The following is a 17,383-nucleotide window of genomic DNA, read 5'->3' as shown; positions in this document are numbered from 1 at the left end:
AGGGTCTTCCAAATCTTTTGGGTGTTCTAAAGTGCTTCACAGCCAATGATGTACAGGTTATAGAATAAACTTTGATTTCACACAGGAAAAGGGCAGCATGGTGGCACAGTGGTTTGCACTGCTGCCTCACAGCATCAGGAACTTGGGTTCGATTCCCGGCCTCGGGTCACTGTCTGTGTAGATTTTGCATGTTCTCCCCGTGTCTGCGTGGGTTTCCTCCCACAGCCTGAAAGACGTGCTGGTTGGGTGGATTGGCCATGCTGAATTCTCCCTCAGTGTACCTGAACAGGCGCCGGAGCGCGGCGACTAGGGAATTTTCACGGTAATTTAATTGCAGTGTTAATGTAAGCCTACTTGTGACACCAATAAATAAACTTTGAAAACTTTAAATATTTGCACAATTGAAGGAGCAAGCAGATAGAAAAAAGTGGTTATGATTGTAACATAAACAGAGTAAGAAAGCGAACTGGGCCATCTTGTTTCACACAGCCTTTTCAGGAATATTGAGAGTTGTTAGCAATGTCTCTCATACCTTGAAACAGCATGCCATTCTGAGGTGAATTTGGCTTTCATTGGGTATTAGAGTTATTGAACACAAGAGTAATGTGGGGCATGCAGGAGGAAATTAATCATCTTTCACTCGCACACTTCCCCATCATTCAATTAGAGTGTTGGAAGAATTGGGTTGATCCCCATTTTGCCGTGCACTCTTGCGGAGAAGGCTCGAAGGGCTGAATAGCCTTCTCCTGCTCTGATTTGCGATTTATTTATTTTTGCTCAAGCGTTTATATAATAAACTTTGCTCAAACTCTTCATATCAACAGCCTGATCAATGTAGCCTCAGCTAGATTGGTTCTGACATGTTTGTTCAGATGACGTTTAACATATTGAGAACACGCAAAGCGTTCACAAGTTCAGTGGCACCAACAAAATAACCGTGACTGGGACCGATGTAGTTTACTACTGAAAAGAAAAAACATAAATGCTGGAAATCTGGAATAATAAACAAGAAAATGCTGGAAACAAACAGCAGGATCAGGGGCGCAAATATCAGCGATTCAAGTGGAACTATTTGTAATTGGTTGCCCGAACTGCTGACCTATCTTTTGTTCTCAAACGCTGACTGTGCATTTCATGCATTTTCTGTTTTATTCCCAGATGTTAAATTTCAAATTGCCCTTTATCAATCAGCTGTAAACCTCTGACCTTTTGATTATAGATTCATACTTCCATTTCTCCAACCCTTGGGCTACTCTGGTGTGTAGACTAAATGATGTAGTGCCCCTATTTATACAGCTATCATAGCTTCTCCTAATAACACGTTCATTTATATAGTTTATTATTTTTTAAAACTCTTCTGAATGTACTTTTGGGATGGAGTTAATTTTTATTAGGTGTAATTATTGCATTGATAGTCAATGTGAGTTTTCACAAACATTCCACTGGGAAAACTACAACACCATTCACTTGTGATGTTTCTGTTTTTGGTTCAGATTCTGACGCTTACCAGTTTCTGCCCAGAGAGTCCAATTCCTTTGAGTTCAGTGACCTGGTGCCTCTTGACCTCTCCCAGCATTCTAGGCACAAGGCCTCAGCATCTGTTTCTTCTCTTCAACTCCCTGGAAAAGAACAAACAATGAAACCTCATTCTAAAATAATAACTGATGTGAGCACGGCTTCCTCTTCATCAGGTTGGTTTTGGTTCCTGCTTGTAAAGTGTGTGTGGGCTTTGGGGAAGATGATGGGGTGGAGAGGGGTTGGTGGGTGGGGGTAACATGTGCAAGGAATTTTCCAAAATATTCGGCTGGTCCTGGCCTAGAATTGAAAAAGTTCTGTTGTCGATGCTCAAGTTTTAGGTCACATAAGAATGTGGGAATTTTTTGAAGGGCGAGCAATACACTGCTGACAGACCCAAATTATGTTGTCAACTGCCACCTTGCTCTCTGGCTAGGTCTGGCGTTGTCAGGGCTCTATATGAATAGTGATTACTGAGATATAGGCCGGAATTTTACCCTCCCGCCCGCCACAGGAAGCAGAGCAGGTGAGGGGTAGACCATGGGAAGATCCACTGACCTCGGGCGGGATTTTACGGTTTTGGGGCGAGCGAGGTCGGAAAACCCCACCCATAAAGTTAATACAGCAAATTTTGAGCATTGATGTGTAGAGGAAAATTGAGTGAGGAGCATTGCACACCCTTAATGGAATCTGCATAAAGATGAGTAGACAGTAAATCATAAAGTGACAATTAATAGCCTAAAATGCCAAAGTGGTTTGAGTTTTCTAACTGGCCCCAGGTTTTATTGCAGTCTGAAATTTACTGAGGCACCTGTTTTGCTGCAGGTTATATACATGCTGATGAACTCCTTTTATTTTTTTGTTACGCTGATGTATTCGGTGATGTATGAGGGCAAGCACTAAATTTCCTTTCTACAGAAAATAAATAAAACACTACTTACTGCCTTCTACATTTATAGTGCAGCAGCTACATTAATGGAGATCAGATATTAAAACCATAATGCAGAAAATCTATCATTGCAAATCGACTGCTTTTATTTATCCTAACTGTTCCCACGTAGCTCAACCAACCTCACCCATCCTTTCTTAGAACTATTGACTCTTAAGTATCACAGCCTGCACATACCGTGTGCAGTTGGTCACTAAAAAGCGTTAGCAAGCTGACTCTAATCCTGTCCCCATCATTGCCATGCTGATCCATTAAGAGTGGTTATGGCCTGATTCCCATCTCCTCCTCCAACTTGGGAACTTGGGAAGAGGAACAGACGGGGGGCAGGATGGGTGCACGGTCCTGTGTACGTTCATGAAAATTTTAAATCATGCTCCACACATTTGCTAAAGATAAAACGTTAATGAGAATGAGGCTGAGTTTTAGAGGGTTAAGTTATGAAAGCAGATTGCATAATTTTGATTTTCATTCCCTTCTCTTGTCATCATGATCCTCGCTGAAGCAGCTCAGCTGCTAACTGGGAAAATTCAATAAATCACTGAGGGGAGTCCCAAGATTTAAGAGGAACTCTGTGGTTTAAGCATTGTAAAATGTATGCTTTCCCTCTTTTTCCTACAATGGCATAGCCTCAGGCATTCAATTAAGACTGTATGATAGGCATTATGTGGGTATAAAATGTTGGACATCATTCTGCAACTAGAATTTTAATTGTAAAATATTTAATTGTCTATGGAAAAGAGTGAGAGTTGAGGTAAATTCTTTTTTAAAGAAGCTACCTTTTAATGGTTTGAAATTTATTTTATTTACTTAAACAAAGCAGATTGTTTTAATTGCATTTCATTTAAGCTGTCTTTATTAGGAAAATAGGACCAGGAATAGGCCATTGTGCCCCCCTCAAACCTGTTATACCGTTCAGTTAGATCATGACTGATGTATATCTGAATGTCATTTATCCACCTTGACTCCACATCCTTTACCGAGGGAAAACACTGAAAAATTTCAGTTCTGAAAGCACCAATTGTCCCACAACCTGCAGCCTTTTTTTGGGAGGGGTGACGGGGAAGGTGGCAGACAAGGTTCCAAATTTATAATATCCTTTGCATTTTGAAAAAAAATGCTTCCTGATTTTGCTGCTGAATCCAATTTTAAATTATGTTCCTTTGATTCCCCCCACCAGAGGAAATAGTTCAAAAGCCAATTACTGCGGATGCTGGAATCTGAAACAGAAACAGAAAATGCTGGAAGACCTCAGCAGGACTGACAGCATCGGTGGAGAGAGAATAGAGTCAACGTTTCGAGCCTAGATGACCCTTCGTCAGAGCTGACACAGAGCTCTGACGAAGGGTAATCTGGACTCAAAACGTTGGCTCTATTCTCTCCCTACAGATGCAGAGGAAATAGTTTCCCTGTTTCAATCCAATTGAATCTTTTAAACGCCTTCAGCATATCATCAGTCAATCTACACTTAAGGGAATACAAATCCAAATTATGCAATCTGTTTTCATAATTTAACCCTCTAAAACTCAGCTGCATTCTGTTAATGCTTTATCTTTAGCTAATGTGTAGAGCATGATTTAAAATTTTTATGAATGTACACAGGACCGTGCACCCATCCTGCCCCCGTCTGTTCCTCCTTGCACAGTTATAAAGGGTTTTTTTGTCTCACTCCCCAAATTGTACCCCTGCAGCTGTGCAGCATAAATAGTCTGTTGGCTTTTCATCATCCCGGCTGGCTTTACTTTGAACCGCATTGATCGTTCCGCCCATGGGTCTATTATTCATCTGTCCATTTTACAGTTTCAACATAGTGAAAGAAAGCTTGGGCAACCTGATAGGCCACAGTGTCCATTGCACCACTGTCTATTGTTAAGATATCACACTTCATGGGGAAGGGGTTGAACGTAATACTGTAGTATTCAGTGTTTGATCTATCAGGAATATAAGATATCACAGCGGCGACTACTCAGCAGGGGCAGAGTCCAATTGATGTATGATCTCCGATGTAACATATCTCCAGGTTGTGCATATGGAAACACTAAATGCATTTAAAAAAAATCTGACCAGAAATGACTCTATCTTCAGTTGAAATACAAGTTTTCCCTCCCACATAATTCTGTTTGACAGAATGTGCAGGGTATCCTTTATAAACAGAACTGGAAAATGTTAGTGCTAGAAACTGCATTTGCTAATGTTTGTCTTTGTACAAAGGGACCTTTTAATTTGATTTGATTTGATTTATTATTGTCACATGTTTTGGTATACCATGAAACGTATTGTTTTTTGCACGCTATATAGACAAGATCATAGAGAAGGAAAAAGCGCAGAATGTAATGTTACAGTCATAGCCAGGGTGTAGAGAAAGATCAACTTAATATATAAGATAGGTCCATTCAAGAGTCTGATGGCAGCAGGGAAGAAACTATTCTTGAGTCTTGAGACCTAACATAATATATGATGTTACAGGGGTAAGAGGGAAGGGGGGGGGGGCGGTGGTGGTGGTAAGAGGAAACAAATCTAAAATAATGCAATGCTCAGAATGTAGAATAAGAGGAGGAAGTGACTTGAGATGGGCAAGTTTAGTAGAGAGGGTTTTCACCCACTGAATGGGTTGGTCAGGAGGGGTTGACACCTTTTTAAGAAGTAGTAAGACAGAACATTATTTTGCCTGATTGAAATCAAATGAACCTAAGGACCTTCTTCACCTGAATTTGCGATTTTGAAATGTCCTTTCATTTATTTCCCTCCTTTTAATGTGGTATTCTCTTCCTTTCTGTCCTCAATCTCAGTAACTAATGCCAAAAAAACAGAGGATCCATTAGCTCCCAAAGAACTGGTCATCGAACTTGACCACAACAAGTTCAAGTGCAAGTTTCCCAGGTGCTTTAAGGCTTTCCGTAAAGCCAAGCTGCTAGATTACCACGTAAAGTATTACCACAATACAGAGAAAGGATCCGACACGGAGACTAGCTCACTGGAGAGTGGAATGCGGACTCGTGCCACCTCAGCCAACATGCCAGCATCACCTGTGGACAGTCTGGGGCTAAAGAGACGGAGACCTCTGTCAAGTTCTTCTTGTAAGTATAGAAGGTGTAATTGGGTCAGTGGAGATATTCTCAAGGAGAATTACATGCAAATGCAAAAACGAGGGGAAGAATTTATTTTAAACATTTTAAACATTTGAACTAGTTGTTCATATAATAGCGCATACACGCCCTTTTTATTGCAAGCCCACCCTCGTGACTAGATACATTTGGCTGTTTCCAGACTGGATGGGAGTCTAATGGGACACTGGTGCTCCTCACAGACAGAGAATGTGTTATTTTATGAGGTGGAGATGCCGGTGTTGGACTGGGGTAAACACAGTAAGAAGTTTAACAACACCAGGTTAAAGTCCAACAGGTTTATTTGGGAGCAAAAGCCACACAAGCTTTTGGAGCTCCAAGCCCCAACTTCACCTGAAGAAGGGGCTTGGAGCTCCAAAAGCTTGTGTGGCTTTTCCTACCAAATAAACCTGTTGGACTTTAACCTGGTGTTGTTAAACTTACTCATTTTATGAGGACAGAAGTGTTGAACCATGTAATGCACAATATATTTTGCTGCCAATGTGTTCCTTCAAGGTATAATTACTCTGTTTTCTCAACATGCAGATGCTTGTGTTAGTCAGACTGACTTTCTCTTTCACTTTTTAAATTGTAAATCATGAGGTGATTTTGGTACTGCCTGCACTCCTTAAATATGATATTTCCCTTTGCTGCGCATGTTTCTTTGTAGACTGTAGGTAATTGGTTTCCTTCCTCATTTTCAATAGATTTATAAAAGTTAGTCATGGACATAGAAAAGTATGATGTATAAATGTTACATCTGACATGAGATGTTCAGAATGTAAACCGTACAGAAATCTCATCTTTTTTTGTGTTGAGTGTTTGCATCGCTTACCTGATATCACAGGTTACACATGACACCGTTGGTTATGACACTTGTACGCTGCAACTGCTAACAGTTGAGAAAAAGAGAAGAAAAACCAGTCGTTGGCCAGGAATCAGTTACCTTTACTCATTGATGCTAGCAGTTTATTGGTACTTAAAATTAACACAGGCGGCATGGTGGCACAGTGGTTAACACTGCTGCTTCACAGCCCCAGGGACACGGGTTTGATTCCCGGCTTGGGTCACTGTCTGTGCGGAGTTTGCACGTTCTCCCCGTGTCTGTGTGGGTTTCCCCCGGGTGCTCCGGTTTCCTCCCACAATCTGAAAGACGTGCTGGTTAGGTGCATTGGCCATGCTAAATTCTCCCTCAGTGTATCCGTACAAGCGCCGGAGTGTGGCGACTAGGGGATTTTCACAGTAACTTCATTGCAATGTTAATGTAAGCCTACTTGTGACAATAATAAATAAACTTTAAATTACTTGAATTTGCCTATTTGAAGGAGGAGCAAAGGTTTCAACCATGCTCCACGCATAGCGTTGCATTATTGACAGTGCTGTCTTTTGGACAAGACACTGATGTCAGAAATTTGTTACCAGCGTGCCTGTTTCACATGCATAACTCCTGTCCCTAACTGTCCAGTATTACGGTGCCACATGGACACACACTCATCCTGTACCAGAATCTGCCACCCATCATATGGCTTTTCTGTAGATGTCCAGTGAACAAACTGGATTTAATTACAGGTCCTAAGTTTATTTTCGGATCCTTTGCTGTATTGGCCTGACCAAACGCTTGACTCGCCACCACATAATAAACTCATAATAAACTCATTCAGCAGCAACTTGTCGCACGAACTGTTCAGTACCCTTGAGGAGCACTACTTAAAGCCCCATTCACTACACAGAGTTAGTTGCTGATTTGTCCTTTTAGCCTGTTAGTCAATTTCGAAATGTGAATTGATCTATTTCAGCCATCAGTAACTTAATTCCTACTTCTAAGAAGAGTTCTTTTTGCTGCCCTGCTTTTAACTGCTGCCAATTTCAATTTCACTGGAGCCATGGGTGGTCCATTAATAGAGCTGCACTTGGGACTGAAGGAGGACAGGGAGTAGCCAAGTTCCAAGAAAGACACGTTTTCTAAATGGCGATAAAATAGGAATTGTGGAGGAGCAAAGAGATTGGAGTGTCCATGTGCACAAATCATTAAAAGCTCTCCGAGCTAATCACACAGCCTTCCAAATTTTAAACCTTTTTAACCTGCTTGCACAGTGTGCTCCAGTTGCCTCTGCATCTGTGTGCTGGTCACCTACTGCCTCCAGCTCTCCTTTCTGTCTGGCGCACTGCTTTCATGCCTTAAGTTCCTTCCTGTTGGTACTCCTTCCACATCAAGGGTTATCAGGTCACATAGACCAGTATTTCTTATTTTTCAAGAAAATTACAGTTGATCCCTTTTTACAGTTAATACAATTTTTAAAAAGTCTTTTTCAAACAGTCTTCAAAACAATTACAGATCCTCCAGATGTTTTAAAGAAATTACAATATTTTCTTACTGTAACCCCCCTCCACCCCACCATAAGCCAATTTTGGGCATGATAGAATGTCTAAGCCATTATATTTCCATGCCATTTGTCTGTTCAGGTGGATTATGAAAATACCATGGCCATATATTAATATATATAATTTGCACGTTCTCCCTGTGTCTGTGTGGGTTTCCTGCGGATGCTCCAGTTTCCTCCCACAGTCCAAAGGTGTGCGGGTTAGGTGGATTGGCCATGTTAAATTGTCCCTTAGTGTCAGGGGGACTAGCTGGGGTAAATGCATTGGGTTATGGGGATAGGGCCTGGATGCTATTGTGGTAGGTGTGGACTCGATGGATCGAATGGCCTCCTCCTGCACTGTAAGATTCTATGGATATATGAAGGAGAGTGAAGAGATCTTCCAGTGTCCTGGACAATATTCACCCCAATATTCATTTACCTAGTTTGCAGTCTGTGGTATTTAACCACATGCAATTAGCCATCACATTTTCCAGCGGAACAACAGTGACCACAGTTTATTTTATATAAAAAGTACTTAATTGATACAAAGTGCTTCTGTACATCCGAGGACATGAAAGACCATGAATGCAAGTTATTTCTTTCCGTAGTGTAACTCAAAACAAATTTCATCAAATGATCCTCTTTCTGATAGCGAAATGTGCAAAAGAAAACATGACATATTAATTGTAGCATGTTGGGGAATAACAAATTAATTTCAAACCATGGTTCCAAGAACTCTCAAACGCTGGGGTTTTCTCTCATGTGATTGCTGAGTCTGTTATAGATTAATCGGTAGAGATTGATTGCTAAGATTAAGAGCAGCTCTAATATTATATGACTGTCAACCAGAGAAAAAACCTGATATGTGAAATCTGTAGCAGTGTATTATCTTCATGAGAAACAGATTATTAATAAAATCCCCAGAGAGATAGATACATAAATGACCCTGATTGCATTGTTCAACTGTTCCTTAACAGGCCAAAGGGCCTGTTCCTGTGTTGTATTGTTCTTTAAGAAGTCTCACAACATCAGGTTAAAGTCCAACAGGTTTATTTGGTAGCACGAGCTTTCGGAGCGCTGCTCCTTCATCAGGTGAGTGGGGGATTGGGTTCACAAACAGGGCATATAAACATAGACTCAATTACAAGATAATGGTTGGAATGCAAGTCTTAACAGGTAATCAAGTCTTTACAGGTGCAGACAATGTGAGTGGAGAGAGGGTTAAGTACAGGTTAAAGAGTTGTGAATTGTCTCAAGCCAGGACAGTTAGTGAGATTTTGCAAGCCCAGGCAAGTCGTGGGGGTTACAGATAGTGTGACATGAACCCAAGATCCCGGTTGAGGCTGTCCTCATGTGTGCAGACCTTGGCTATCAGCTTCTGATCGGCGATTCTGCGTTGTCGTGTGTCTTGAAGGCTGCCTTGGAGAACGTTTACCCGAAGATCAGAGGCTGAATGCTCTTGACTGCTGAAGTGTTCCCCGACAGGAAGAGAACACTCCTGCCTGGTGATTGTCGAGCGGTGTTCATTCATCCATTGTTGTAGCGTCTGTATGGTCTCCCCAATGTACCATGCTTCGGGACATCCTTTCCTGCAATGTATCAGGTAGACAACGTTGGCCGAGTCGCAAAAGTATGTACCGTGTACCTGGTAGATGGTGTTCTCACGTGAGATGATGGCATCCGTGTCGATGAGCCAGCATGTCTTGCAGAGGTTGCTGTGGCAGGGTTGTGTGGTGTTGTGGTCTCTGTTCTCCTGAAGGCTGGGTAGTTTGCTGCGGACAATGGTCTGTTTGAGGTTGTGCGGTTGTTTGAAGGCAAGTAGTGGGAGTGTGGTGATGTCCTTGGCAAGATGTTCATCTTCATTGATGACATGGTGAAGGCTCCGGAGAAGATGTCGTAGCTTCTCCGCTCCAGGGAAATACTGGACGACGAAGGGTACTTTGTCCGCCGTGTCCTGTGTTTGTCTTCTGATGAAGTCCTTGCGGTTTTTCACTGTGGCGCGTCAGAACTATCGATCGATGAGTCGAGCACCATATCCTCTCCTTACGAGGGCACCTTTCAGCGTCTGTAGGTGTCTGTTGCGATCCTCCTCATCTAAGCAGATATTGCTTTTTGTTCTTTGTAATTCCAGTATTTACAAAAGTGAAAATGATAGATTGAAAAGCAGGGCTTGGTTAACTCAGTTAACTAGATGGCAAGAGTCTGGTGCAGAACGATGCCAGCAATGCGGATTCGCCTGCCTCCTCACCTTGCCCTGTGCTTATTGTGGAGTGGTCTTCCTCAAGCTTTGTAACAGATTGTCTCGCTCTAATGGAATGCCTGAGGTTCTTCTCAGACTATAGCTAATTGCTAATTACCAACATTGCAATACCACTTCATCCCATTTAAGTCTTATTCTGAAAGCCTGTCCCTGATTTTCAACTCTGCAGGTCTTAGGGTATTAGCAATAAATATGGGTGGGTGGCTGGTTGGAAATAAGGTGTGGAGTTCTGCACTTCCACTGAAGCATTGTGTAAAGTAATAGGGTGTAGCTTGTTGATTTATGTTTCAAAACTAGAATAATTAACTTGTCTGTAAAATCAGACTTCAACTGCAGGGTTCAAGACTGTAAACTCCATCCCATTGAGATCTTTGAGATTGTGTTGTGTGAATACACCATGAAGTTATGTAAACACCAGTATTCCTCTGAAAATGTCTTTCACCACTCTTGACAAAACTAGCAATCATGCACGATGCAGTTGTCTATGAAACTAATTTGGAAGCTAGTATCCACCAATCTATTTCGTAGGCTATTTGCAGAACCAGCTAATAATGGTCTTTTTTTTGTGTTTTAAAGCTTCAGTCAAAATCCAAAATATAAAATGATACTGAAAATAGGGTGGATTTATACTTTCAGACACAACATTGGTACCAAAAAGATCTGCCTGTGTAAGCAGTGTCACTGGGAATTGAGTAAAGTGTAATGGTTTTGATTCTTTTGTTCAAATGGGTCTTTTTTCAGGTTGAATGTTCTGAACAGTGTAACACTGGTAAAATATTCAGGGCTGCAATAGTGGCAGCAAGTTGAACTGATGATTTCAGAAGACTAAGGTCCAGATCTTCCAGTCTCCGGATAGTCAGAGACTGGACGTACCACACCCCATCCCAAAATATATTCTACGGGACCTCTCAGAAATCCAAACTTAATAACTCTCTGGGAATCTTCAAGGAAATTTCAATTCCGATGGGCAGTTCTCCTGTCCCCTGGGACCCACCGATAAACTCTCCAACACTGAGTTGGAGACTTCAGACAGTTCTGACTTAATTACCTCTATAGTTACCCAGGAAGTGTTACACAGGTAAAAACTTAGTCCAACACCTGAATAACTATTGAACTGACCCCCGAATCACTCACATTGAACCCCCACCCTCGATCCTCTGACTATCGCTGAATTCCCCCAACCCTCCGACTACCCCCTTACCTTGCCCAACATACTCCTTACCCACCCGACTCACTTACCCACCCTACCTTTCTTCCCCACTTACCTTATCCATAGCTTTTCAGTTAAGCTTCAGGACATTTTTACTCGCCAGAGTATGGCAGCCAGTGCCATAAAAAGGGGACCTAGTTTCTGCACAGATTCGCTCCACTGCTCCTTTCGAATTTCCTGCATTGACCGAGTTCTGCAAGATCCTCCGTTGGAAGGTTCACCTGAAAAATTGGAGGAGAAAAATTGGGGCGGCACTGCTGCTTCACAGTGGTTAGCACTGCTGCTTCACAGCTCCAGGGTCCCGGGTTCGATTCCCGGCTCGGGTCACTGTCTGTGTGGAGTTTGCACATTCTCCTCGTGTCTGCGTGGGTTTCCTCCGGGTGCTCCGGTTTCCTCCCACAGTCCAAAGATGTGTGGGCTAGGTTGATTGGCCAGGTTAAAAATTGCCCCTTAGAGTCCTAAAATGCGTAGATTAGAGGGATTAGCGGGTAAATATGTGGGGGTAGGGCCTGGGTGGGATTGTGGTTGGTGCAGACTCGATGGGCCGAATGGCCTCCTTCTGCACTGTAGAGTTTCTATTTCTATGTGTATTTTTTTTGTCTGATCAGGGTCAGAAATCGAGGTTCCAAACCTGAACAAATGATTTTGGCACAGTGGTTAGCACTGCTGCCTCACAACGCCAGGGACCTGGGTTCGATTCTGGCCTTGGGTGACTGTCTGTGTGGAGTTTGCACATTCTCCCTGTGTCTGTGTGGGTTTCCTGCGGGTGCTCCGGATTCCCCTCTCACTCGAAAGGTGTGCAGGGTTAGGTTGATTGGCCATGCTAAATTGCCCCTTAGTGTCAGGGGAATTAGCAGGGTAGATGCATGGGGTTAAGGGAATAGGGCCTGGGTGGGATTGTTGTCTGTGCAGACTCGATGGGCTGAATGGCCTCCTTCTGCAATGTCAGGACTTTTTGATTCTCTGATTATCCTGATAGCCTCTTGCAGACAAGTCACACTCGGTGTACTGCTAAAAAATGCAAATTTAAGTTTCCAGGTTTGATCCTCAGTCTTACCTATTTGATCTCAGCCAAATGGACCACTTGGTCATCTCAAATGGCCTCCTCCTCCCTAAGCTTGTAAGTGGGAAGGTGTGAAGAAATAATTAGAACATCTGGCCTCCCCACCATCCTGATCACCACTCACCCAATGATATCTAATTACTGCTCCTAGGAAACTCTGCATGCATGGATATTAGGTGAGGCATGTATAAATGTTCAATAATACTTCTGGTCTCAAAGTCCAGACACATACATTAGGATGGTATGCCTGAGTGAGAGTTTACAATTTCAGAAAAGGAGGGAGAAATTTGAAGGGTAGATGCATATTTCTCATGTTGTAACATGGATTCCTGAGGTTAACACAGTAAGAAGTTTAACAACACCAGGTTAAAGTCCAACAGGTTTATTTGGTAGCAAAAGCCACACAAGCTTTCGGAGCTCTAAGCCCCTTCTTCAGGTGAGTGGGAATTCTGTTCACAAACAGAGCTTATAAAGACACAGACTCAATTTACATGAATAATGGTTGGAATGCGAATACTTACAACTAATCAAGTCTTCCAACCATTATTCATGTAAATTGAGTCTGTGTCTTTATAAGCTCTGTTTGTGAACAGAATTCCCACTCACCTGAAGAAGGGGCTTAGAGCTCCGAAAGCTTGTGTGGCTTTTGCTACCAAATAAACCTGTTGGACTTTAACCTGGTGTTGTTAAACTTCTTACTGTGTTTACCCCAGTCCAACGCCGGCATCTCCACATCATTCCTGAGGTTAGACACCTCTTTTGGGAACCTCCACTAGTTAAGCCGATCTGGGACACCCGTAATTGGAGTGATCTAAGGTGGTTAGGTTGGAATGATAACCCACTGCCAAGAAAATTGAAATTTCAAGAAAGCAACAAATAAATGCACAGTGAGTTGATATTGTTCTTGCATCAAAAAGACAGAGTACAGGCCACCTTGCACCCCTTTGATAGGTGTACAAATCCAGCCTAGACTGGATCATCCCTTCAATTGTTTAACCATCTTTGGAGAAATTCACTTAGACAGTCTCAGCGGAACCACAGCATTAAACTACCTTTAACGTAATATTCTAAATGTTGATATCATTTCATATAGGACTAAGGATGGTTGGTTTTGAAAATGAAAGTAAAACATCAGCATTCTGGCTGCTATTCCGAATTTGTGATTGGTTAAGAAAGGGTGAGCTTTACTCTACCTTACATGTGAATGCTTAACGCTGAAGTGGAGGTTGTCCCATTTCCTAGTGTTGGCACAGGGTGAATAGATGAGCTGTTAATGCTTATGTAAGAATGGCCGAGGGTGACGTTCCCTCTTCCCTGGGAAGGGGCTGTATGCCCCTTCAACACACTATCATGATAGTGCTGCTAAAATTAGGAAGTCACTCATTCTTTTTCAGCTTAAGTGCTTATTAACTTTTGTCTTACTCAGCTGCAAAAGACAGCGCGTTGTGTTTTACAATTGCACTCTATTCTAATCCCCTAGCACCATCTTCCAACCTCCCCGCGTTGCAGCTGGAGATGCCTCTCGATATAAACCACAAACCCTCCAAGGTCTGCAAGAAGAAGCGATCGTCTGCGTCATTCAGCACTGAAGGAACCAACGCTCATCCTACCCCCTCTGTGAAGGAGAAGAGCATGGAAACAGTGCATGAGAAGATACTTAGGAAATGTGTCGACAGAGACAGAAATGCAGAAGTTGGTAAAAACCATTTCTGTTATTCCATAGAAGCAGGAACAGACTTACGGTGATTAACCTTGTTGAAAACAATTCTGCTTGAAATTGATACAACTTCCCTTCCATGCCCAAATTAATTAGTAACTGGTATGGCCATTCTTCATTGTGAATCTTGACACATGGAAAGCCTTTTTTGATCAATTTTTCATCTAACATCCACAAATTGTCATTAGTGCCTGCTCACAAGTATTTGAAGCAATGAAGCACAACTGAGGTGAATGAATTTGCCTCTGAATCTGCAGGCCAAATCAAGTCTTCAGCAATCTCTGAGGAAAAGTCTAGGTCTTGCTAGAGCAAGTTCCCAATGTCAACAATATCTAGTATATTATGTTGATAACTATAAGGCTTAGATGACTTCTTGGATGCTGAAATTAAAGGGGGAGGGTGGATTACCTGGGTGTTGGGTGTTCAATGACAATCTATGATTGGTCCTCCTTGATGTTGACTGGGATCCAAACAAGTTAACCAACTGGGGTGGAACATTGGTCATGGACCAGAGCAAATGTGTGACTGTGCACTGCCACAGAGACTAGTAACAAAAAGTAGTGTATGATATTGGCTGGAGAGCTCGTGCGTTGACAAATTGAATGAGCGATCACATGTCACAAGACACTCAAAAGTTAAGAGTTAATCCTGAGATGGTTCAAATTTTTCCTATTGCTTTTTTTTGTGGGTGAGTGGAAAACCCAAGTGAGATTTTCCTCATTTGTGGAGTATGCTTCCTTAACTCTCAGTTTAGTTATTGTTAACAGCTGAAAGCGCATTCCAAAGCAACCTGGATTCTGAGATTCAGTATCATTGTTTTTGTTTTATGTTTTCTTGATCTAATTTTCCACCTTATCTTCTGAAGGTTCATCTTAGTCGCACAGTTCCAGGGACGTCAGCAGCACTCCGGTACTTTACCCAAGTGGCCATTCCTCATGGGTGAGCCTCGACAGTGAGTGTTGACAGACTCTGTGACTCTGGACTCTGTGTGGGGGAAAGCACAATCTGAGTCCAGTCCTGTCCTTGCCCACCGAGCACATGCGACCATTGCCAGCAGGGTACTGAATAGCAATTATGTACAGCGACCATGCTTGGATTTTTTTTCCACCTCGCTCTTCCAGTCGAGAATTATTATCACTAATTGTAGCATTCTGCCTATCACCATAGCTAACATTGAAAAAAAATAGGCATAAGTAATGAGATTGAACACCCTGGTTTCTGTGGTTTGGCATTAGATTTTCAAAAATATATATACATAAACGTGTAGTCCAAGGGAATCTTTCAAAATAGAACAGCAATGATTTTTGTTTTAATGGTAATTTTCCGCAAGTGTGTTTCTGTAGATACTCGGTAATGTTGAGGATCTGCCTGGAGGCGGCAGATTAAACTATCAGTGCTTCCTACAGGAGTGAAAAGTGAAAAGAAGATGAAGTATGAAGAAAAGAACTCATTGCCTGGTATGAAGCAATGTTACATAATAAGACACTTTTATGTTAAATTTCATGTTTTTCTCTATGTCCACTTAATACAAGAGGCAAGATTCTTAAGAACAAGTTCAATATGAGTTTGCTTCTGGTGAGCAGTCTTGCCAGATGAAACCGTAGTAGCGTTAAACCCCTGCTTCTCCAACCTGCCCCTGCCTAGCAAGGCTGCCATGTTCTATTAACCGTACAAATATGTTTTGATGCAAAGTTGAATACTTGAAAATCTGAGATTAAATGGAAAAGTGAGACTAGCTTAATGGTAAAAATTGGGTGGCATGGACAAGTTGGGCCGAAGGGTCTGTTTCCATGCTGTAAACCTCTATGAGTCTACGCCAGAAATGCCATAGTAGGCTTATTAACATCTTAACTAGAGAAAAGAAAGATTAACGGCTTAGGTATCACAAAGGTTAGCAGACACATGGGAACGCCGCTGCTTGATATTCCCCTTCAAGTCACTCGCCATCCTGACTTGGAAGTATGTTCCTTCACTGTCACTGGGTCAAAATCCTGAACCCCACCACCCTACTTAACAGCACTGCGGGTGTACCTACAGCACAGGACTGCAGCAGTTTGAGAAGACAGCTCACCATCATCTTCTCACGAATAATTAGGGATGGGCAATAAATGCTGGGCCAATCAGCAACGCCTACATCCCGTAAATGAATAGAAAAATGCTATTGTCACTGGCCTCTGGCAGGACTAAGTGTAGGCCCAACACCAGACCAGTAATAAGACAAGAGAAGTTCCCAATCTCTGACCTCCCACCTCATTTTTCTTCTCAGCCCCGGAAAGGGGCACCTGAAACCTGAAGAGCTTGCACTGGGTTCTACAAACTGGAGCTCCTGGAGCAGCCCGACCAGTTTGCAGGAAATTTCCAGTTGTCTTACAGAGCTCCTCCACTCCACTCTAATCTGAAGACTGCAGTATAGTCTACCAGAGATACAGTTGTAGCCTTTCAGCATAGATAGGCTCAATGCAACTCAAGTGTGCTGCACTCATCAGGCATCCAGTGAGGAATCCCAGAGGCAAGTATGCTTCCAGATATTACACTTCAAAACAAAATGATGCAAAACGATCTTTTAAAAAAAGGCAGGAAATCGAGCTATCAATCCGGGTCCTGAGATTTTGAAGGAGTTCATAGAAACCCTACAGTGCAGAAGGAGACCATTCGGCCCATCGAGTCTGCACTGACGACAATCCCACTCAGGTCCTATCCCCGCTTAGTTACCCTGCTAATCCCTCTAATTTATCACACCCCAGGACACTAAGGGTTAATTTAGCATGTCCAATCAACCTAACTCGCACATCTTTGGACTGTGGGAGGAAATCGGAGCACCCGGAGGAAACCCACACAAACACGGGAAGAACGTGCAAACTTCACACAGACAGTGACCCAAGTCGGGAATCGAACACGGGTCCCTGGCACTGTGAGGCAGCAGTGCTAACCATTGTGCCACTGTGCCGCCCCAGTTACAATTGCCACAAGGGGTTGCAAACAAATGCAACTACCTGGGTTGATCTATTGAGATGGAACAGTTATCTTGAAGACATAGTAAGGTTCACAGCTGGACATAACTTCCCTATTGCAGGCACCAAACTGTCTATAGGCAATGTCACTTCTGTATTTACCATGAACTTCTCTGGGAGAAGGTAAGAGAAGGAGGAATTTATGTAGTTAGGTGTAGCCTCCTGTTTGAATAACTCTGGAAAACTGGAGAGAA

At 42.6% G+C, this 17,383-nt stretch overlaps 1 protein-coding gene across 11 annotated transcripts in view; it reads left to right on the top strand.

Annotated features, from left to right (window-relative positions):
• Positions 1 to 17,383, top strand: part of phf20l1 (PHD finger protein 20 like 1) — a 123,428-nt gene that overhangs the window by 79,082 nt on the left and 26,963 nt on the right. For 6 of the 11 annotated variants that reach the window (XM_078215819.1, XM_078215818.1, XM_078215827.1 and 3 more), the window contains 5 exons: positions 1,494 to 1,691; positions 5,251 to 5,538; positions 13,942 to 14,203; positions 15,044 to 15,117; positions 15,585 to 15,635. In XM_078215819.1, the coding sequence (XP_078071945.1) occupies positions 1,494 to 1,691; positions 5,251 to 5,538; positions 13,942 to 14,203; positions 15,044 to 15,117; positions 15,585 to 15,635 (873 nt within the window). The remainder of the gene's footprint in view (positions 1 to 1,493; positions 1,692 to 5,250; positions 5,539 to 13,941; positions 14,204 to 15,043; positions 15,118 to 15,584; positions 15,636 to 17,383) is intronic. The other 5 variants (XM_078215828.1, XM_078215820.1, XM_078215826.1 and 2 more) reach the window with 1 other exon arrangement.

The sequence above is a fragment of the Mustelus asterias genome, chromosome 7 (genome assembly GCF_964213995.1).
Source record: "Mustelus asterias chromosome 7, sMusAst1.hap1.1, whole genome shotgun sequence".
Taxonomy (NCBI): Eukaryota; Metazoa; Chordata; class Chondrichthyes; order Carcharhiniformes; family Triakidae; genus Mustelus; species Mustelus asterias.
Note: the sequence above shows the minus strand (reverse complement) of the source record. Positions and strands in the feature narration are given on the sequence as shown.